Raw genomic sequence first — 24,209 nt, 5'->3', positions numbered from 1 at the left:
GGGTTGCCTCCGGGCCAATAAAACCATTTCAATTCAAAAATAGCACTGTTGACTACGAATAGGTTTGGGAACCAGCATTCATCCATCTGTCACATTCCCGACCCCACTTTGAAACTTCAGTCTCATGCGTCAAATGTTAACTTTATTTGTATCTCCGCAGATGTTACCAGAGTTGTTACATGTTTTCAGGAACTTCTGTTTTTAATTCCTCAACCAAATCTAATATTGGTCCAGGCCAATTCTGTTTTGGATCTCCAAAGACACCCCAGTAAATTTGTTTTCAAGTGACATGTCTCAGCCAAAAATACGTACAAATAGATTGCTAGTTCTTCCAACAGTCAGAAATGTGAATACCCCAAATGTGCTATTAAGTCATACTGAGCAAGGTCAGTTCCAGCCTCTGCCTAGGTAGCAGAAACCAATTGCCTTAGTTCCCCAGGCTGGAGAAGGAAGGAAGCAAAATCATTCACTGTTATTGCTTCTCATAGCACTTCAGTGTTCCCTACAATCAAATGCATTTGAGTGAATTGTGGGTGAGGGTGGAAATAAATAGTGATGTCCCAACAGCAACATGGTGTTCTGGCCCTCACTGTCACTTGGTAATGGACAAGAGAGCAGTGACTACCCACACAAAACCACTGCAAATCCAGAACCAGTCAAAGTTGATTGCTTGAAAGTGACAGAAAAGGCAAAGTAGTTGGAGAAAAGACAGAAAAAAAAGGCTGTTTCAAATAAGTGAATGAAAACTATGTTTTTTTTAAATTGAAAATTAAGTCTATTTTTTCCTCTACAAAGGTATTCAATGACATTTCATTTCAACTGGCTTACGCCACGTTTACTCTCCGCAAAGCCTTCCTCTCATTCTTCTTCATCTAACCCCAACAACATATTCCTCTCTCAATCATATGTTTATTTAGTGAGCATGTTTCACTTTCCATTCAGCATTTCAAAACACAACTTATTTTCACTGCTTGTGAGATTATATCATTGTGATGAAATAAACCAACATATGCCAATTAATTTGGAAGTGTTAAGAAAATCAATAAAAATCTTTTTTTCGGGAAAGACTAACAAATGAGGTGTGATACATTAATCAACAGAACGAGAGCTTTATCTGCAGGTTTACTGGCCGATTTTCCCTTGTCTGCAGTACTGAGTTGTAATCAACTGCTTCCATTGGTGGCTCAGCATGGAGAACAGTCATGTCATTCAGACCTGCACCAAGGGTGCAGCTTATTTCACTTGGGGTTTAGGGTATATGAAACATTGACTATATTTCAGGGAGCTAAGAGTCAACCATTACTGAAGTAATATGTCATGTAAAGCCATCTACAGGACTGTCAGTAAGAATTGAGTGCTGCCTTTTTCTCTGCTGATTGTGGAGGATGGGGATGTAATGTATTTTTGTTACTTCTCAGGGCACTTCAAGTTACAATGGAAGTTGAAAATATTTGAAAACTCTCAATTTGCTCTTTTGCGAGCAATGGACTTTGCTAAATTCAATTTAGACTGTGGCTAAACACTGAGACTCAAGCCAATTTGCTCTTTTCAACTCGGTTTTCATTGAACCAATTTAGATTTTCAAATTGAATTAAAGCAAGTTCATTCTGGAAGGCAAGTCAGTATTTTCTTATTAGGATTAGAAACCTCCTTCAGAATTTTACGCAAAATAACTACAAATTCAGAGCCAATCAAAACCGATGATTAGAAATTGGCCTATATCAAATAACATTGTAGAAACAATGTCATGACTCAAACAATTTAGAGCAACCACATTCCCCTTAAAGCAGTGCTTCCATAAATTTACAATTCAACATTATTATTTGTTTGAGAAATAATCCATGATTTTCTGGGAAGCAGCTTTTTTAAAAAAACTCGTACTGTATCATATGATTTACAATGTGATAAATCCACAAAGGTAAGGGTTTCCTTACCTGTCACTGTAGGCAGTAGCAGTGGCAGTAGCAGGTTGGGCATACCTGTAGGCAGTGTACCCACCCTGAAACAAAAGAAAAAGTACCTCAGTCTATCTGCAAGTCCATAGCACAGGATGCTCAGTATTTTCAACACTAATGGAACAGTGTTATTTTGTCTGAACTAATGATTTCATATTTGATAAACTCAATGGAATTTGTTTATCGGATGAAACATGAATTTGCAACTCTTCTTGCTGTATGAAACGTACAATTCTTGTTGCTATTTTGCTATAGCCTATCACATCATTTGTCAAGTTAGATTTGGCCTGTGATTTTGTTTTGCAGGTGATGAAGAGGATAAGCAATATCTCAGCATCCTTATAGTTGATCTTGAGACACAGATAAATGATTGGATTCAGATTTTCTTGACAAATAATGAATGTTCTGAATCTTGATAATCTAAAATAGACACCAGTATCTATCATTATGCACAAACACAGGTATTTTAAAGGATAAATGATATGGACGGTCCAGTGATGCATTGTATTGGTGCATCAGTGTATGGAGTCATTCAATATAGGACAATAGTGCATGCCTTTGCTTCTTATGGACAGGACTTCCAATCTTAGCTCAGTCATCAGTGAAAGATATTGCTTAAGATACACATATACATTTTAACTGGAGTAAAGCAAAAAGCCACTAGCAGAGTCTTCTATGCTGTTCTCATACCACGGGCACCCGCATGGGCCCCAGCTATGTCTGCCTCTTCAGCGGGTACGTGGAACAGTCCACCTTCTGCGGTTACACTGACACTATTCCCCACCTTTTCCTCCCCTGCATGGATGACTGTATCGGCGGCGCCTCATGCTCCCACGAGGAGGTTGAACAGTTCACAACTTCACAAACACCTTCCATCCTGACTTCAAGTTCACCTGGATCATCTCGGACACCTCCCTCCCTTTTCTGGACCTCTCCATCTCCATTTCTGGTGACCGACTCAACACGGACGTCTTATTCAAACCTACCAACTCCCACAGCTACCTGGACTATACCTCCACCCACCTCGCCTTCCTGTAAAAACACTATCCCTGACTCCCAATTCCTCCACCTCATTTGCTCCCAGGAGAAGTAATTCCATTCCAGAACATCCCAGATGGCCTCCTAGTTCAAGGACCGCAATTTCGTCTCCCACATAATAAACAATGCCCTCCAGCGGATCTCCTTCACTTCCCGCACCTCCACCCTTGAACCTCACCCCTCCAACCACAACATGGATAGAACCCCCCCCCCCCCCCCCCCCACCTTCCACCCCACCAATCTCCAGATGCAACACATTACCCGCTAACATTTCCGTCACCTACAGTCAGATCCCAACAGCAGAGATATATTTCTATCCCCACCTCTATCATCATTCCTTCCACAACGCCCTCGTCAGGTCCATGTCCCCCCCACCAACCCACCCACCACTCCCAGCACCTTCCCCGGCCAACGCAGGAATTGAAAAATCTGCGCTCAAACCTCCCCCCTCACCTCACTCCATGGCCCCAAAGGATCCTTGCCCATCCAGCAGAGATTTTCTTGCACTTCCAATGCCTCATCTACTGTGTCCGATGCTCTTAATGTGGTCTCCTCTAGATTGGGGAGACAGGACACCAACTTGCGGAACGTTTCAGAGAACATCTCCAGGGTACACGCACCAACCAACCCCACCGCCCTGTAGCGACCACTTCAACTCCGCAAAGGACATGCAGTTCCTGGGCCTCCTCGACCATCAAATCCTATCCACTCGACAACTGGAGGAAGAACACCTCTTAGTCTGCCTTGGGACCCTCCAACCAGACGACATCAACATCGATTTCACCAGTTTACTCATTTCCCCTCCCCCCATCTCATCCCAGATCTATCTCTCCAACTTGGCACCACACTCTTGAACTGTCCCACCTCCCCATCTTCCTTCCCACCTATCCACTCCACCCTCCGTTCTGACCTGTCACCATGACCCCTCACCTGCATCAATCTATCACCTTCACAGCTGCCTTCCCCTCCTATTTATCTCTCAGCCCCCTTGGGTCCACCTGCAACCACCGGCCCACCCCCCTCCGCACTCCAATGCCACCTCCCCCCCCACCCCCCTCTCCATTTCTTATGAAGGGCTTTTGCCCAAAACATTGACTTTCCTGCTCCTTGGATGCTGCCTGACCTGCTATGCTTTTTCAGCACCACACTTATTGCCTCTGATCTCCAGCATCTGCAGTCCTCACTTTCCCCTAATTGTTAATTGAGCAGCAGGATTGGCAGAGTTTTGGAATCAGACATGGTCAGGTCAACTGTCCTATTTAGGCAAACCAAAAGAAGGAGAGGGTATTAAATTTTTAACAAGAAAGAAAATAAAAATCTTATTTGGCTGGGCTAAATGAACCATTTAATGGCATAGTAAACTACTCCTCACTAACTTGATTTATTGTGTGAAGCCCACGCTCATAACAGTTTTAAAATGTAATTTATTATCCTTTGTATAATCCTTGAATCTAAAATGTGTAAGTTTGATAAATTAGCATTCATTAAATCAATCTTTTAGGTTTAAGTGTGAGATGACACAGAAAATATAATCCAAGAATAAATATATAAAAAAGCACCAGTCCATGCTACTGTTGCGTGCTTGAGAAGTGGTGACTGTATGCCTATTCACTTACAGCCACACAAGCTTGATCTGCTCAAGTACAATGTACAACTTTGTTCAAAGAAATTGACCACCTGCTGCGCAAATGTTGAAAATACTGAAGGGTCCAATATATTCTCTCAAGATATGCCTAACATATCAATACTTATGCATTTGTTGGCTCTGTTAAAAAAAACTTGATTTGTGAAAAACATACAAGTTGGTTTTAGGTCATTCTTGTGGAAATTAGATTTTAATTAAACTAGCTCTTGATTTTTTTTGAAGTTAGGGTAATTATGGATCTTCAATTAAGCAACAGGACAAACAAATGCACATTCAGAATGAGTTGTGGGCAGTGATGCATCGATTGTCAAACTGTGAGAACAGCAGAGCTTCCTGTTCAATGGGCCACAGTGTTATATCAACCATTTCTAAATGATCTCAGCATGCCAATTAACATACAGAATCCAGTCTCTATAGATAAAGCAAACACCATTTATGATCCAATTAAAATGTGGTTGGAAGTGGCTGCCCCACTATCCTTTGGGACAGCCTCCTCACTGGATATTCTTGCAAGTGCAGTGGTTAAAAAAAAACTTTAAAAAGTCCTAATTCCTAAGCTTTTAGCCATGATTTACCATCTGAAATCAACACTCATTCACAATAATTTTACCGTCATTCACCTCCAAGCTTTAGTTATTCAGTGACCCCAAACTGCCTGAAAATGGTTAACACTCACTCAAAATGAAACCTTCCTGCATCAACAATTGCCCCTTTTATCTCAGAGTTAGTAAAAACATTTAACAGCAATCCACATACAATATGATGCTTTGCTCATTTCCAGTACTTTATACCTGCAGTAACTTATTGCCATACACAGGTTCTTGATATACTACTCTATAATGAAACAGAAATAATGTTTGGAAAATAAAAAAAATGAATAACCCACGAAACCAATAAACCATTCCTTTTCAATTTTGGAACTAATACTGAACCTTTGAAAACATAAAAGTATATGAATTGTGTATCACCAAATTCAAAAAGAAAGAACTTAGGGTTTTGAGTACTAAAGAGAGATTTCTGGGCCATATTTTTCCCTTCACATCAAAAGTTTTTCTTCTGTTTACTAAAGTTTCATGTACTATAATTTTTCATAATTTCAGAGAGATGAATTGCAATGGCTGAGAAGCCAGTGTAATTTATATTTTCACATGTTGTCTAATGCATTTTTATATTTCTGTCAATTAAATTTAATCAATTTAAACTTGGAGGACTGAGATTTAATTGCACGATATTGGAAGGAAAACTCAATGATGACAGCTTCCAGGGGAAAATTCTAATGAGTTAGAATTCAACATGATATAAAATGCATTTATTTTGCAAAGTATTAAAAATTAGTGTGTTGTTTTAATTTATTTTGAAATTTGAATATGTCTTTGCCCTGAAGAAATGCTATGCCATCATCATCTTCAAATGAACAGGTATTATTGCTAAAAAAAAGTGCTAAACTTGTCTTAAACTTGATCTGAACAATAAATAGTGCTAATTCAAATAATGGAGAAAAATAATTTTAAGGTTCAAAAATACAAGCTTAAAAGCTGGATGAGTCTTAAGCAACAATTAGGAGTTTTTCTGCTCATATGTCTCAAGCAGCAAGTGTCTTAATTCAACATCTAACTTCGTAGGCTTCAGGAACGTACTACTTTCAGAGCTTTGATATTTTTACTTTCTCTTATATCTTCATTTTTGCAGCATTTCCAACTCGATACAACCTTCAGTCTTAGAATCGACAAATTCTAAAATCAAAAATCATCATTTCCTATTTGGTTAATCTGGCTCATTTGTTTGATGGGGTGTACATTGACTGCCAGAAGACATTTGATAAGATGTCACATGGCAACTCACCGGCAGAATTCAGGCCCAATGAATAAAAGGAACAGGAGCAGCATGAACATGAAATTCGCTGAATGACAGGAAACTGGGAGTAGTTGTGAACAATTGGTTACTTCATGGAAAAAAATTATAGAGTGAAGTTCTCCAGGGATTAGCATGAGAATCCCTGCTTTTCTAGATCTATGTTAATGAGCAAGTCATAATTTTAAACTTGATTGAAATGAAGAGGTAACAGAAAATTAGAAGAGATTACAAATTTTGAAGAGGGTACTCACCATCTTCAAGAGGGTGCATACAGGCTTGTGCAATGGGTAGTCAAGTGGCAAAGGAAATTTAATGCAGAGAAGTTCAAAATGATTCATTTTGTTAGATAAAATGAGGGGTGGCCACAATTATAAAGTGGGTGCAGGAGCAAGGGGACCTTGGTATATGTGATTACAACACTGAAGATGTCAGAATAGGTTGAGAAAGGGTTAGCTAAGCTTGGAGGATACTGGGTTTCAAAATAGGAACATATAGTACACAAAATCAAGTTATCCTAAATGTGAGTAAACATTTATAATTAATGAATATTTACTCATATGTAATAAATATCAAAATGAGTTCAACCTCAACTAGAATACTGCGACCAATTCTAAGTACGTACAACAAGATGAATATGAAGATATTTCAGAGGTTGCAGAAAAGATTTACAAAAATTAATCCAGGGATGAGGAACTTCAGTTACTTCGATAGGTTGGTGAAGCTGGGACTGTTCTCCTTGGAGAAGAGAAGTTCAGATAGAGGCATTCAAAATCTTGATGGGTCTGGATATGATGGATATGGAAATATTGTTCACAATGGCAGAAAATTCCAGAACTAAAGAATACTGACAACCCGATTGGCAAAAGAACCAGTTGTGGTATCAGGAAAATGTTTGTACACAACAAGTGGATGGACCTCGAACAGACATTATGAGAGAGTGTGGTCAAGGAAGCTTCACAAGAAAATTGGATAATAATCTGGAGAGAAATATTTTGCAGGATTTTGAGGAAGTGTTGGGTGAGGGTTCTCGATGAGATGCATTATCAGAGAGCTGCATGAACACAGTCGGCTGAATAGCCTCTTTCTATGCTGCAAACATTCTATTATTCCTTTGTTTTGGGAAAGACAAATTCCTTTATTGTATTTTCATGTTGCATCATGGATGTCAATGAGATGGAGCAAGGCACTCTTGCAAAGTCTAGTCAATTCCAAAGATTTGCGGGTTAGGTGGATTGGCCATGCGAAATGCAGGGTTATAGGGATAAGATAGAAATGTGGGTCTGGGTGGGAAACTTTTTGCAGGGGCAGTATGGACCTGATGGCCCAAATAGCCTGTTTCCACACTGTAGAGATTCTGTGATTCCATGATTCTAAGTATTCACCTGATGACTCAACTGAAAATTGGGACACCCTCCTTTGGAAAACCAGTGACTTTGTTGTTCAACGCAAATTTGAATCTTTCATATGGCCTCAGGAGCTCAGAATCTTCAATTGTGTACTTTTGGAAACTATGTCGCAGCCTACAAGTTAGCACAATGTGAACTGGTCAAGCTTGCCTGAGGTAGGAAAGCTAAATAATGCCACTGGAAGCAGCCATTAATAATACTTTGATGTCACTATCCCATCTATCACTTTAATGAGCAACATTATTCTTATACCATAAAATCTGCCGATATCACACATATTAAAGACACCAGCAAAATGCCTACAAAACTCTCCAAAAATAGAACAGAAAAATGGCATGAAATGTTTAGAAACTAAATGGAAAAAAAACTTTAACAAAATGGAAGTCATTCCATTCATTAACTGGAAAAGAGTAATGCTACTACACATCATTCTAATATGTTAAGTGATTGCACTTTCTGCATTCAGATAACACAAATGAGAGACAAACAGCTCTCAATCGACTAAAACTATTTCAAGATAATACTGTAAAATATTGTAAGTATTGAGCTCAGATGCATAATTGATTTTTAGCACTATGCTTTTCGACATGCAGTATAATAAAGTCAAAACTCAGGGGCAATCCTGAGTAAACTTGCAAGAGTTATAGAAATGTGTGAAGATTGTATATACATGTACTTACATAAATGTCGGCACCATAAAATCCATCTTGGTAAACAACACTAGAAAGATTTACACACAAAAAGAAAGATTCAAATTAATGCATTTTCACTTGCAAGAATATACATCAACTATTTTGTCAAAACAGTTAGTTCAATGCTTTAGGTTGCTGAACAGATTTTTTAAGAAAAGAAATTTGTAAAACAATGAAAAAGTATCTGACGTGGGAAACATTGAATAAATTAGTGGGAATGCTGGAATCACAGAAGCAAAGCCACGCAGTATATGGTATGATGCATTTGTCCTGTCATAATATGCTCTTATCAGCTTACTATAGACCAGTAGCAAAAACGATCAATGTAGGTGTTTCCCAAATGAAATTGCAACACAGGGAGGTAGATGTGCATAATAGTTTCACCTTGCTGAAAACATTTTGAAAGTAATTATTCTAATCAGAGGAGCTGGGCGAATGCTGGTGTGAAATGGAATATGTTTATTCAATGTTAGGAGTCCTATACTCCAGGTTTAATAAAGCTTCGGGCTGACAGAACTTGAACAATGGACTTTCCCTCCCCACCCCTTTCCGCCTTCCGCAAAGACCGTTCCCTCCGTGACTACCTGGTCAGGTCCACGCCCCCCTACAACCCACCCTCCCATCCTGGCACCTTGCCCTGCCACCGCAGGAACTGTAAAACCTGCGCCCACACCTCCTCCCTCACCTCTATCCAAGGCCCTAAAGGAGCCTTCCACATCCATCAAAGTTTTACCTGCACATCCACTAATATCATTTATTGTATCCGTTGCTCCCGATGCGGTCTCCTCTACATTGGGGAGACTGGGCGCCTCCAAGCAGAGCGCTTTAGGGAACATCTCTGGGACACCCGCACCAATCAACCAAACCGCCCCATGGCCCAACATTTCAACTCCCCCTCCCACTCTGCTGAGGTCCTGGGCCTCCTTCACCGCCGCCCCCTCACCACCAGACGCCTGGAGGAAGAACGCCTCATCTTCCGCCTCGGAACACTTCAATCCCAGGGCATCAATGTGGACTTCAACAGTTTCCTCATTTCCCCTTCCCCCACCTCACCCTAGTTCCAAACTTCCAGCTCTGCACTGTCCCCATGACTTGTCCGGACTTGTCCGACCTGCCTAGCTCCTTTTCCACCTATCCACTCCACCCTCTCCTCCCTGACCTATCACCTTCATCCCCTCCCACTCACCCATTGTACTCTATGCTACTTTCTCCCCACCCCCACCCTCCTCTAGCTTATCTCTCCATGCTTCAGGCTCTCTGCCTTTATTCCTGATGAAGGGCTTTTGCCCGAAACATCGATTTTACTGCTCCTTGGATGCTGCCTGAACTGCTGTGCTCTTCCAGCACCACTAATCCAGAATCTGGTTTCCAGCATCTGCAGTCATTGTTTTTACCTCCTTTCTAATCTCAATCCAATCTAGAGAGATCCTGTTGGAGTGACAATGGGATGGTTTTATTTTCAATTCCAACCATACATTGGTCAACGTTTGCTAAACACGGTGAAGTTTCATATTTTACATTTCTGTTCACTTCAAACAGAGTTAAAGCAACCTGAATTTATCTCAATACAGTTACATCTCATATCAGTAACAGAAAATACTTAACATATTGACCAGGAATATACTTGAAAAGTGATCCAGCAAATCCTGTTTCTGGGCAGGAGCTGTGTTAATAATTTCAGCAAACTGATCTAATGCGATCACGTCCGGTTTTGTATGCTTCAGAAGCCAGAGAAATACGGGTCACAAAATTCAGTTGTGCTTTAGATATAAAATGACATTTGAATCACATCTGCACAGTGTTATAGGTCGTGCTGGATGCCATCTTACTGACGGCATATGTGTGGCTAAAAGAATGCAGGCCAGGCAGATTGTGACATCGGCCTGTGTGAAACACCACCTTGTGTTTTGTCAAGCCATTTTCGACCTAAGTACATGGGGAACACCCTCTCTTAAGCTCACATTATACACCATCAGGAACTACAATGAAACACTCGCAGGGGTACTGTTGACTGAATTCGATGGACTTGTGTGCCATTGGAAGAACTGTTTGGCAGTTTGTACTGATAATGACTGGAAGCTCCGTTATAAGTGAAATGTACAGCACACAGTAAAGGTCTTGGTTCTGGCTTCAATAGTTCTGATCACATCTTTGCTCCCAGTCCGGGCTCCTCTTGGCCTACAGCACATTAGGGAGAATTTTCTGAGGCAAGGAGAGAAGAATGAGCTGCTCGAAAAGGGACAAGAACAGGGAGAGGCATTTTTAGTTGAAGTTAATATCCACCCAGGATTTACAGAGTCAGAGTCATACAGCATAGAAAAACACAGTCCAACTAGTCCACGCCAACAATCATCCCAAAGCAAACTGGTTCCATTTGCCTACATTTGGCCCATCACTCCAAACCTTTCATATTTGTATACTTATCCAAACGTCTTTTAAATGTTGTAATTGTACCTACATCCACTGCTTCCTCTGGCAGATCATTCTGCATATAAATCACTCTGTTTGTAAAAAAACGTTGGCCCTCGTGTCCTTTTTAAATCTTTCTCCTCTCACCTCAAAAATATGCCCCCTATTTTTGAACATTCCCACCCGAGGGAAAAGACTCTTGTTCTTTACCTTATCTATGCCCCTCATGATTTTATACAGGTCGATAGAGTCACTCCTCAACCTCCTAAACTCCAGTGAAAAAAGTCCCAGCCTATCCAGCCTATCCTCAAGTCCAGGCAACATCCTGGTTAATCGTTCCTGAAACCTCTGCAATATAATAATATCCTTCCTCTATGCAGGGTGACCCAAACTGTACACGGTTCTGCCAAAGAGGCCTCACCATCAGCCTATGCAACCTCAACATGACATCCCAACTCCTATACTCAAATGAAGACAAGCATGCTAAATGCCTTCTTACCACCCTGTCTACATGTGAGGTAAATTTAAAAGAATTATGTATCTGAACCACTAGGTCTCTCTGTTCTACAACTCCATCCAGAGCCCTCCCAGTAATTGGTCCTGCTATTGTTGTTTTACCAAAACGCAATATTGTGCATTTATCCAAATTAAGCTTCATCTGCCACTCCTCAGCCTATTGACCCAATTGCCCTCTTTGGAATCTTAGATAAGCTCAAAGTTTGTGAGAAGATTTGTAGCTCGGGTGCTCGTTGTTGTGGTTCTGTTCGCCAAGCTGGAAGTTTTTGTTGCAAATGTTTCATCCCCTGTCTAGGCGACATCCTCAGTGCTTGGGAGCCTCCTGTGAAGCGCTTCTGTGGTGTTTCCTCCGGCATTTATAGTGGTCTGTCCATGCCACTTCCGGTTGTCAGTTTCAGCTGTCTGCTGTAGTGGTCGGTATATTGGGTCCAGGTCGATGTGTTTGTTGATGGAGTTTGTGGATGAGTGCCATGCTTCTAGGAATTCCCTGGCTGTTCTTTGTTTGGCTTGCCCTATAATGGTAGTGTTGTCCCAGTCGAATTCATGTTGCTTGTCGTCTGTGTGTGTGGCTACTAGGGATAGCTGGTCGTGTCGTTTCGTGGCTAGTTGATGTTCATGGATGCGGATCGTTAGCTGTCTTCCTGTTTGTCCTATATAGTGTTTTGTGCAGTCCTTGCATGGGATTTTGTACACTACATTAGTTTTGCGCATGCTGGGTATCGGGTCCTTCGTTCTGGTGAGTTGTCTGAGTGTGGCTGTTGGTTTGTGTGCTGTTATAAGTCCTAGTGGTTGCAGTAGTCTGGCTGTCATTTCAGAGATGTTCTTGATGTATGGTAGTGTGGCTAGTCCTTTGGGTTGCGGCAAGTCCTCGTTCCGTTGTCTTTCCCTTAGGCATCTGTTGATGAAATTGCGGGGATATCCGTTTTTGGCGAATACCTTGTATAGGTGTTCCTCTTCCTCTTTTTGCAGTTCTGGTGTGCTGCAGTGTGTTGTGGCCCTTTTGAATAGTGTCTTGATGCAACTTCGTTTGTGTGTATTGGGGTGGTTGCTTTCATAGTTCAGGACTTGCAACATGAATTCGACTGGGACAACACTACCATTATAGGGCAAGCCAAACAAAGAACAGCTAGGGAATTCCTAGAAGCATGGCACTCATCCACAGATTCTACCAACAAACACATTGACCTGGACCCAATATACCGACCACTGCAGCGGACAGCTGAAACTGACAACCGGAAGCGGCTGGGACAGGCCACTATAAATGCCGGAGGAAACACCACAGAAGCGCTTCACAGGAGGCTCCCAAGCACTGAGGATGTCACCTAGACAGGGGATGAAACACTTGCAACAAAAACTTCCAGCTTGGCGAACAGAATCACAACATCTTAGATAAGCTTCTTCACTGTTTACTATACCACCAATTTTGGTGTCATCCACAAACTTACTAACTATGCTTTCGACATTCTCATCCAAATCATTTATATAAAGGACAAACCAAAGTGGACCCAGCACCGATACCTGTGGAACCAATTCTGCTACATTAAACTCAAGTGAGGAATGGTATTTCTGCTGCTTCTGCTCAGACACTCACTGACATCGAGCAACTATTGCAGCCAGAGACACACAGCCCCCAATGGAGGGTGTAGACTGCATTAACAATGGAGGCAGTTGTAGTCATGAACTTATTCAGAGTGGTTTCTTTCCAGGCTGGAGCAGGGACACATCTCCAATAGCTCACCTTTCCTTTCACGAGATGTGGGTGTCAACAACAAATTAAGCACAACAAATTAAGACATAAACTTGATGCGATTTCATCTGGGACACTGAATGGTAACACCATTCAGGGACAATTAAGGGAAAAGCAAGTTTACCAATATTTAAACTATCCTTTGTCTTTAGGGACTGCTTGAGAGAAAGACGATCCCTGAGCTGATGGCTGATGGTCAAACTGTGTTGAACTCTGCAGCTCAGACCATGCTACTATTCTGGCTAAATAAACAGTAGAACAAATTAGGACAAATGTGGTGGGGAATAAAACAGGAATGATAAGGCATTAACCAGCTCACTGAGAATTGTTTGAACGAACATAACGATGGAAAATACACATCCATCCAACAAACCCTGTATCTTCTGACTGACTATCTGACAGTTGAGCTGTACAATAGCCATTGATTGTGGAAATAAACGGACTACAGAATGTCCCTACCAATGATGCTATGATCAGTGGTTAAAAGAGTTAATAGATTGAAAAGGAAAAAGTGCAAAGAAAAAAAAATGAACAGGCTTTAAAAAGATTGGTACTTATGATCAGGAAAATGGAAGGAATTTTCAGTTGGAAGTATTTACATGCAAACACAATTGAAGAGAGAAAAAAAACGGGCTCATCTGATTATAAAATAGGGACTGAAAATACTTGCAAAGCTTGAAAAATCAAAACCTGAGAGTACAGTGGTGTGAGTTGAACTCAAACGTAAGAAGTATTTAGATATTCACACAGCATGGAAAAGGAGAAATGAAGGAGGTAGGCAGGTTTACTCAGCTATGTAAATAAAGTACTGTAAATGGATGTGTTCTTCTCTCTTCCATACTTAAGCAGCTTCAACGTGTTTGTATATTAACAAAACAAATATCTGAATTTAAACATGCAAAGGGAAGATGCGAGTCACAAAATGAGAACTGAAGGAGTAATTCTGCAGTAATTTATGGCACAGAATCTGGCCAATTGATCAACAATTCACACTCTTCCTCCCAGTCTATTCACTTTCTCTCACCCAATCAACATATCTCCTTCTATTCCTCTCTCCCTCATGTGCTAATTTAGCTTACCACAAGTACATTTCTGCTTGATCAACAGTGACTGCTGTGGGAGCTCCTTTCCTGTGGGAATCTTTTATCTGCTTGGAAATCTGATTGCTACAATCAGTTATCACTGTGACCAAAAGCACTGGTTTTATGGGAAGTAAGCTTCCGGTTTTCAGCCATTTCTGGCAACATAACATCTTCTGATCAGGAGAAGTTAGATTGATTGCCCCTGGTGAATGAATCAACCACATTTGTCACATACTAATTCTCCCTGTTGTGAGTTCTGGTTGTCTTTTGGGTCCCAAATGTTTGAAGCAATCATACTTAAAGCTTGGAAAGATGAGAGGTCATTTGTTTAATTCTAACTTGCCATGTTGCTTGTGCAAGGAGACTGCAGAGGCTTGTGTTATCTTATACAGTAAGTGATTCTCCAATGCAACCATGTAGGTTTTCCACAGTGATGTGATGAAGGGTTGTAATATATTGGAGGGAATTTGGGTTCTAAAATTGAGGGAATATCAATGTCAGTTTTCAGTTGTTAAGGTTGATCGTTTTATTTCAAAAGGGTCAGAAAATCACATTGAACAGTGAGTTCAAAACAGCATTTCCAAGGGGTATTATGGTTTCAATTAATTGACCATCAAACCAGTCATGGGGATAACTGTTAAGGTGTTGTCTGACTTGAGGTTTATTACTCAGACAGAGGAAGGGGTCAAAATCAAGTTCATTCCAAAAGAAACCTGCAACAGCAGAGTTGCTGTTAGTAGTGGTCTCCAAGTAAAGGGATACGTTCTGAGTTGCTTAGGAGAAATCTCCAGGAGCAGAAGGCAGTGAAGATGTCAAAGATGAAGACAACTGACAAGGATCTTGAAGATACGAGTTTAAGGAACCGATGTTAAGGGAAGAGTGAGCCGAGCTTGCAGTTTGATTTAATAGTCTAATAGCATCAAACAAATGCATAGTAGAAATTTGTTCAAAAGGAAGCTGAGTACAGCTATGTCAGTTGACAAAATGCTTCAACATAAAGTTCGGGTCACTTGACCTATTTGGGTATGAAGCTTATGTGAACAAATGGGGTCAGCCATTATCAAAGATTTAAGTGGAATAGGCAACAGGTCTACTAAATTGAGCTGACAGACTCAATGTTCTGAAAGGAATCAAGAAAGGAAACAAATGGATTCGGCTAATTAAAAACTGGAAGAACTGTGGATGTTGTAAATCAGAAACAAAAACAGAAATTGCTGGAAAAGCTCAGCAAGCCTGGCAGCATCTGTGGGAAGAAACCAGAGTTAATGTTTCAGGTCAAGTGACCCACTCAACCTGAAGCATGAACTCTGATTTCTTTCCACAGATGCTGCCAGACCTGCTGAGCTTTTCCAGCAATTTCTATTTGTGTTTCTGGGTTCAGCTAATGTGGTTCGTAAGGAAATAATTGTGTGGGCTCTGGGACATCACTAATCACACTGATAGACACAAAGCTATCCATTAGAATAGATGCATTTAAGGGTAAAATTTGAGAGGACAAGGACAGAAAGGAAAAGGGAAGATAAGGATATGTTGATGGGATGAGATGAGGTGAGGTGCAATGAGGCTCACTTGGAGCATAAACATTGGCGTAGTCACAGCATAAGAAGCAGGAGCAAGAGCAGACCTCAAGTTCACACTAAAAACAAGAGTGGGTGACCCGCTGCCTCAACTCCACCTTCCTGCCTATTTTCTGAACCCTTTGGTTTCCCAAGAAATTGAAACTTTACTTAACCATATTAGGGGGATTGCTTATGTCCGTGCCTCAAAATGCTACATAATTCTATGTGGTGTCGGGTTGGCTATCTAATATGGATAACTTGTGAGTTATAACTACTGCAGACCCTGATTACTGATTTGATTAATATTCATTGTTTGATCATGCTATCAGTGAGGCACCCCAGTCTGACCTATCACCCTCACCTTGACCTCTTTCCACCTATCGCATTTCCGACGCCCCTCCCCCAAGTCCCTCCTCCCTACCTTTTATCTTAGCCTGCTGGACACACTTTCCTCATTCCTGAAGAAGGGCTTATGCCCGAAACGTCGATTCTCCTGTTCCCTGGATGCTGCCTGACCTATCAGGAAGTAATGTCATGTAGACAATCATCACTTGTAAATAAAGCAATTTGGAATTAGGTGTACATTTTCTAGCCAATCCACATGCTTAGGAGAAAGTGAGGATTGCAGATGCTGGAGATCAGAGCTAAAAAGTGTTGCTGGAAAAGCGCAGGTCAGGCAGCATCCAAGGAGCAGGAGAATCGACGTTTCGGGCATGAGCCTTTCTTCAGGAATGAGGAAAGTGTGCAAAGCAGGCTAAGATAAAAGGTAGGGAGAAGGGACTTGGGGGAGGGGCGTTGGAAATGCGATAGGTGGAAGGAGGTTAAGGTGAGGGTGATAAGGTGAGGGTGTTAAGGTGAGGGTGTTAAGGTGAGGGTGATAAGGTGAGGGTGTTAAGGTGAGGGTGATAAGGTGAGGGTGTTAAGGTGAGGGTGATAAGGTGAGGGTGATAGGCCAAAGTGAGGGTGGGGGCGGAGAGGTCAGGAAGAAGACTGCAGGTTAGGAAGGTGGTGCTGAGTTTGAGGGTTGGGACTGAGATAAGGTGGGGGGAGGGGAAATGAGGAAACTGGAGAAATCGGAGTTCATCCCTTGTGGTTGGAGGGTTCCTAGGCAGAAGATGAGGCGCTCTTCCTCCAGCTGTTGTGTTGCTATGTTCTGGTGATGGAGGAGTCCAAGGACCTGCATGTCCTTGGTGGAGTGGGAGGAGGAGTTAAAGTGTTGAGCCACAGGGTGGTTGGGTTGGTTGGTCCGGGTGTCCCAGAGGTGTTCTCTGAAACGTTCCGCAAGTAGGCGGCCTGTCTCCCCAATATAGAGGAGGCCATATCGGGTGCAGCGGATGCAGTAAATGATGTGTGTGGAGGTGCAGGTGAATCTGTGGCGGATATGGAAGGATCCCTTGGGGCCTTGGAGGGAAGTAAGGGGGGAGGTGTGCGCGCAAATTTTGCATTTCCTGCAGTTGCAGGGGAAGGTGCCGGGAGTGGAGATTGGTTGGTGGGGGGTGTGGACCTGACGAGGGAGTCACGGAGAGAGTGGTCTTTTCGGAACACTGATAGGGGAGGGGAGGGAAATATATCCCTGGTGGTGGGGTCTGTTTGGAGGTGGCGGAAATGACGACGGATGATACGATATATATGGAGGTTGGTGGGGTGGTAGGTGAGGACCAGTGGGGTTCTCTCCTGGTGGCGATTAGAGGGGCGGGGCTCAAGGGCAGAGGAGCAGGAAGTGGAGGAGATGCGGTGGAGAGCATCGTCGATCACGTCTGGGGGGAAATTGCAGTCTTTGAAGAAGGATGCCATCTGGGTTGTTCGGTATTGGAACTGGTCCTCCTGGGAGCAGATGCGGCGGAGACAAAGGAATTGGGAATATGGGATGGCGTTTTTACAGGGGGCAGGGTGGGAGGAGGTGTAGTCGAGGTAGCTGTGGGAGGCAGTCGGTTTATAGTAAATGTCCGTGTTGATTCGGTCGCCTGAGATAGAAATGGAGAGGTCTCGGAAGGGAAGGGAGGAGTCTGAGACAGTCCAGGTAAATTTGAGGTCGGGGTGGAAGATGTTAGTAAAGTGGATGAACTGTTCAACCTCCTCGTGGGAGCACGAGGCAGCGCCAATACAGTCATCGATGTAGCGGAGGAAAAGGTGGGGGGTGGTGCCAGTGTAGCTGCGGAAGATGGACTGTTCCACATATCCTACAAAGAGGCAGGCATAGCTGGGGCCCATGGCTACTCCTTTGGTTTGGAGGAAGTGGGAGGATTGGAAAGAGAGGTTGTTCAGAGTGAGGACCAGTTCAGTCAGTTGAAGGAGGGTGTCAGTGGAAGGGTACTGGTTGGTACGGTGGGAAAGGAAGAAGCAGAGGGCTTAAGTCCTTCGTGATGGGGGATGGAGGTGTACAGGGACTGGATGTCCATGGTGAAGATAAGGCGTTGGGGACCGGGGAAGCGAAAATCATGGAGGAGGTGGAGGGAGTGGGTGGTGTCCCGAACATAGGTGGGGAGTTCTTGGACTAAGGGGAACAGGACCGTGTCAAGGTATGCAGAGATGAGTTCGGTGGGGCAGGAGCAGGCTGAGACAATGGGTCGGCCAGGGCAGTCAGGTTTGTGGATTTTGGGCAGGAGGTAGAAACGGGCGGTGTGGGGTTGTGGGACTATAAGGTTGGAAGCGGTGGATGGGAGATCCCTTGAGAAGGTGAGGTTATGGATGGTCTGGGAGATGATGGTTTGGTGGGAGGTGGGGTCACGGTCAAGGGGGCAGTAGTTGGAGGTGTCCGCAAGCTGGCGTTTAGCCTCAGCAATATAAAGATCGGTGGCCAAACTACCACCGCGCCTCCCTTGTCTGCCCGTTTGATGGTGAGGTTGGGGTTGGAGCGAAGGGAGTGGAGGGCTGCATGTTGCGAGGGTGAGAGGTTGGAGTGGGTGAGAGGGGTGGACAGGTTGAGGCGGTCAATGTCGCGGCGGCAGTTGGCTATGAAAAGATCGTGGACAGGTAAGAGGCACGGGGTGTCCAGGTGGATGGGGTGTGTTGGAGGCGGGAGAAGGGGTCGTCAGAGGGTGGGCAAGAATTCTGGTTGAAGAAGTAGGCGCAGAGGCGAAGGCGGCAGAAGAATTCTTCGATGTCTCGCCGTGTGTTGAACTCGTTAATCCGAGAGCGCAGGGGAATGAAGGTGAGGCCTCTGCCGAGGACTGATCTTTTATCCTCAGAGAGGGGTAGTTCTGGAGGGATTGTGAAAATAAGGCAGGGCTGGGAGCTAGGACCTGGTGTGGGGCTGGAGCTGGGAGTGGGGGGGTGGGGTTAGGCGTGGGGGCAGGGACGGAGATCGGAGCGGGGGTGGGGTTCGGCGTGGTGACGGAGATCGGCGTGGGGGGGCGGGGTTAGGCGTGGTGACGGAGATCGGCGTGGGAGCGGAGACGCATGCGGCGTGGTCGTTGTGCAGGTGAGTGATGTCACTGGGGGCGGAAGTTGCTGCGGCGACGGCTTATCCTGTGTTAGGGAGCCAATTAATATCCAGGACATCTCTGACCATGCACAGAGAGCAGTGGCTAATAAGGAATAATATTCAATGGTACTTGATGGTTTGATGCACAAGAAAGGAAAACCAAATTCAAAAGAGAATCAACAGAGGGAACAAGAAACAAGTGCCCGATCAACCAGTACTGTCAGCTGGTAATCCAAAGTGGAGCATGACCATCCAAATGAGAGATGGTAAACTTGGATGTAATTAATGTCAGTCTATGGTTGTAATTAATGTCAGTCTTAAAATTCACTTGATGAAGGAGCAGTTCTCCAAAAGCTTGTGATTTCAAATAAACCTGTTGGACTATAGTCTGGTGTCATGTGACTTCTGACTTTGTCCATCCCAGTCCAATAACAGCACTTCCACATCATTAAAATTATAGGTTAAGAGAATCAATAATTCTTAGAGCTGAACAAACTCTTGGGCCACACCTACATTATGGACATATGGCTGACAGCCCAGCTGAGACTCAGCCTCAGGATTCTTGATTCAGGCATCCTTTTTCTACTATTTCCCACTTTGCATCTGAAAGCAGTCAGTTACCAATTTCCAACCAAGTCCAAATGCTCCCCCGGTGCAGGATGATGGCAATTCAAAGTTCAAGTCTCTGGCATCAACAGGAATTTTCCATCCAGAATTTAGTGCGTATTCTTAACCCATCTGATGAGAAAGTGATAGAATCATGACAGCACTATTCAATACCCTGCCCAATATTATTTCCCACTGAAGCTAGGCATGTTAGGCTAAAGTTATCCCCTCAGCTTGCTGTTAAATTCATTTTACTGCAAATGTCAAAATCATGTCCTTGAACAACTGTGAGCAGGTCAGCACTTCAACTCCATTTATTGGAGAGCAACTTGTGTTCCAGACTTGATGGGAAGATATCTTCCTTCAATGAATAAGTTTATAACTTTTAAGATAACTGCCTGAAGGTTGTTAAGACTCATGCACGGCAAAAGAAAAGTCCACTATTAATTGTGACGGTTGAATTAATTGTGATGGTTGAGTTCATCTATGAGCTGATGACGATCAGAAAACAAAGGAAAAAAAGTGCAATTTTAATTTGCTAATTTACGGAAATTGTTTTCTGAACTCTGTCCAACCTCCTTAAGAATCAGATGTTTGTAATCTTCAAAAGAAATACATATTTGATCACAATAAAATGTTCTATAGTATTCAATGTCTGGCAGATATTATATAATGATTTGTGACATTTAAAGTACTTCAAGTTGGACTTTGGCAAAGTATGGAGGCAGGGTTGGATATGGATTAACTGGCAAAATAGGGAAAGGTCATGCTGAATAGTTTGCCTGTGTAATCCCAGGATTGCAAAGTTTCCCAGTAGGCTGTATAGAAGATGAGCTGTCTGCTACATGGGTTTGGACAGTCAACTAAGGTCAAGATTAGTGTGGCACTGGAAAAGCACAGCAGGTCAGGAAGCATCCGAGAAGCAGGAAAATCAACATTTTGGGCAAAAGGCCTTCAAAGGGCTTTTGCCCAAAACTTCGATTTTCCTGCTCCTCAGATGCTGCCTGACCTGCTGTGCTTTTCCAGCACAACTCTAACCTTGACTCTAATCTCCAGCATCTGCAATACTCACTCTCGCCAGTCAATTAAGGTGATGATCCCTATTAAGGGTGATTTTGCCTTGTACCAACAGAAGGACATACACACGTATTCCATTAACAGGCCCTGAAACATGAGAAGCTTCGATCATGGTCAGCTTCCAGTCCAGCGGAAGAGTCCAATGGTCCATTCAACCTTATGACAGTCCATTTCTGCACTGATGTGCTGGCCAGGGCACATATTGCCATATTGCTGTGCCCTTGAAGTTCAGCCATCTGCTTCAGGAGCACCCACCTCTCCCAGTGGGCCTGTTGAGCTCCAAACCGACAAGCTTTCTAATTGCGTAATGGACAAAGAGAATAGGATGCCACCTTCTGGAAGTCTCCCTGCTATCAATTGCAGTCTTTACATGCCAAGTTGATCCTGGTGTCAGTATACCAAAGCATGAAGTTAATTCCTGCCCATTCAAATGCTCAATGTAGCAATCATTACAATTACATTTCATGACTTTAGGCAAGATGCTTAGCTGCAGGCATTTGGACTGTTTGCATGCCCGTGTTGGTTTCCATGATGAGCCAGGGCCAGCATGCACTCTACTGGAAAATACTTCTTGCTTCTTAAATGAATTGCGAACCTTTTGGCACTGCACTTACCCGCCGTATGCTGGTATGGGTGGAGGTGGTGCAGCAGCACGGAACGTGTTATAAACTGTACGTCCTCGACCCCTCAGGTGTGCCCCTCGGTAGGCAGCAGCTGCAGTGGCTGCTGGGTAAGGGAAGCCAGGAACTAAAGGAAACAAAACACGAGTTAGAATAGTCCATATTTTGCCACCAATTAATTGTGAGGTAATCCTGTCATTTAAGTTTCCTCAGATGGCCTAGGTTTTCCTGCACTTTGTTAAAAAAAGTCCACGTGTTGAAAAGAGAGCCCAAAGTCATTGAAGATGTCCAAAAAAAAAAGAGAAGCCAATACAAATCAGAGACTGCGACCATCCTGTCTATATGATTTAATAGCACTTCCAATCATTCCAAACAAGAGATATTTAATTAGGACATTTTTTTAAAAAAGTATATCGTGTATAATTAAAAATGCTGTTAAAATAGTCAAATAAGTCAATTGCTCCACAACACATCAGTATGGTGCACATGAAATCTGCTTACTTAGTGCCTTACTGTAAATGCAGAATTATTTTCAGAAATAACAACAGAATAACAAATAAAATGAGAATGCCTTTTACACAGAAAAATGTTGTACTTAGATTCTAACATCCAGAAATATCTGCCCATTAAATGTCATTGTTCTGATGTATTTGACAGGAACCAGACAAAATCTTAAAACTTAATTCTGCTCAGTGCTGACTGTATTGGTGAATAGTAACATTACAATCGCCATTCAGAGGCCCAGGCTTATTCTCTGGTGGAATTTCAATTAAATTTATGAAACTTGAAATTTAAAGTTAGCCTAGATACTGGTGAAACTATCATTGGTTGTTTAAAACCCAATTATTTCATTAATATCTGAAGGTAAATTCATGTACCTGGTCACCTTTTAGACCTAGACTATGTCTGGTTTATTATAATTTTGAAAGAACTTTTCTTTCCTTTTATTTAAATGTGTATGACTTTGCATTTGTTAGATTAGATTACTTATATTAGATTAGATTACTTACAGCGTGGAGACAGGCCCTTCAGCCCAACAAGTCCACACCGACCCACCGAAGCGCAACCCACCCAGACCCATTCCCCTACATTTATCCCTTCACCTAACACTACAGGCAATTTAGCATGGCCAATTCACCTAACCTGCACATTTTTGTGTGTTAAAACTTCTGCCTATTTGCTTAATCTATCAATGTTTCTTTGTATTTCTATCTACACTTGCTTATATTGGATCACAAATTTGTATCATCGGCAAATTTGAATAATTGATTTCAATCCCTTCATCTAAGTCATTAATAAATATAATCTTTGAGCTCCAGCACAGTCTCTGTGGGACACCAGAAGTGATATGCTATTATTATCTTTACTTTATATTCCCTGCTGCTCAATTTCCTAACCAAGTCAGTAACTTGTGGCACAAAGGGTTAACTATACTTTACATAAATAAGCATTAAATGTGTGTGTAAGGAACAGGGAGAAGGATGCTTACCATGAGTGCCCTCTCGATCAGGGGCAGGTCCCAGGATATGGGGTCAACCATTTTGAGCTGAGATGGGAATGGTTTTTTCACTCAAAGGGGAGTGAAAGTTTAGAATTCTCCATCTCAGAAAGCTGCAGGGGCCAAGTCACTGAATATATTCAAGAACGAAAAAGATAAATATTTTAGATTTTAATGGCGTCAAGGGGTAGGGGGAGACACCAGTAATGCGGTATTGAGATAGAGGCCATGATCATATTAATTGAGGAACAAGCCTGGGGTCTACTCTTGCTCCTAGTTTCTATGAGTTATATCATTAGGATGTTAAGTCAGGTGAAAGTTAGGCCTGAGTGTGCAGGATTCTAGGAATGTCTTCCTTACACTCGCCTATATATAGTTGGTATATTTAATAAGTGTTGTTAAAGCTCATTAATAAGGGTAAAAAATATTTTTTACCAACAACCCCAACCTAATCTTGCTACATAATTTGCCTCCAGTTCCAAGAGCTTCAACTTTAGCTGACAGGCTTATAAGGGACTTTGTCAAACGTGTTCTAGACATTCATGTAAATTATGTCCATGGAAATGTCTCTGTTCAGCAGAGGAACTTCCCAAAAATGAAGAGGTTTTTTTTTCGGTATAATAGAACTTGGTCTGTGATCAGCTGAAAGAGTGTTTGATCACCTTTGTCCTTCGTCGGAGTCTCAAGTAATGTTGCAATGACAGACGACAGATGTTAGCTGGACTTGGCGGTCCTCCCACCTTACACAACAGCAGAGTAACATGAGAAATGTTTCAATCTAAAGGAATGGTCCTCAAATCAAGAGGACTTGGAAGAAAATTGTTATGACATCTATCATGATCCAGGATGGAAACCTTGTGTTCCTGGGGATTTGTCAGTCTTCAGAGCCAGCATGTTTTAAAAACTGTTTTCATGTTGCTTCTGTTAATTCTGTTGGAATTCCGATTCCTGACTCAATATTAATTTCCACGTGATTTTGAGAGTGGACACCTCCCTTTTACTTTAAATGATGCAAAGTAATTATTCAAGATATTTGCCATCCTTAGTTTCAGCAACAATAACACTTTTCACGCAGCCTCTC

The 24,209-nt window shown here is 42.5% G+C and overlaps 1 protein-coding gene across 19 annotated transcripts in view; it reads right to left on the bottom strand.

Annotated features, from left to right (window-relative positions):
- Positions 1 to 24,209, bottom strand: part of rbfox1 (RNA binding fox-1 homolog 1) — a 1,740,493-nt gene that overhangs the window by 35,698 nt on the left and 1,680,586 nt on the right. For all 19 annotated transcript variants that reach the window (XM_043711606.2, XM_087997810.1, XM_087997809.1 and 16 more), the window contains 3 exons: positions 21,625 to 21,757; positions 8,579 to 8,618; positions 1,935 to 1,999 (listed from right to left, as the gene is read on the bottom strand). In XM_043711606.2, coding sequence (XP_043567541.1) covers positions 1,935 to 1,999; positions 8,579 to 8,618; positions 21,625 to 21,757 — 238 coding nt within the window. The remainder of the gene's footprint in view (positions 1 to 1,934; positions 2,000 to 8,578; positions 8,619 to 21,624; positions 21,758 to 24,209) is intronic.

The sequence above is a fragment of the Chiloscyllium plagiosum genome, unplaced genomic scaffold, assembly GCF_037043375.1.
Source record: "Chiloscyllium plagiosum isolate Xiang-an unplaced genomic scaffold, Cpla_swu_hap1 HiC_scaffold_20, whole genome shotgun sequence".
Taxonomy (NCBI): Eukaryota; Metazoa; Chordata; class Chondrichthyes; order Orectolobiformes; family Hemiscylliidae; genus Chiloscyllium; species Chiloscyllium plagiosum.
Note: the sequence above shows the minus strand (reverse complement) of the source record. Positions and strands in the feature narration are given on the sequence as shown.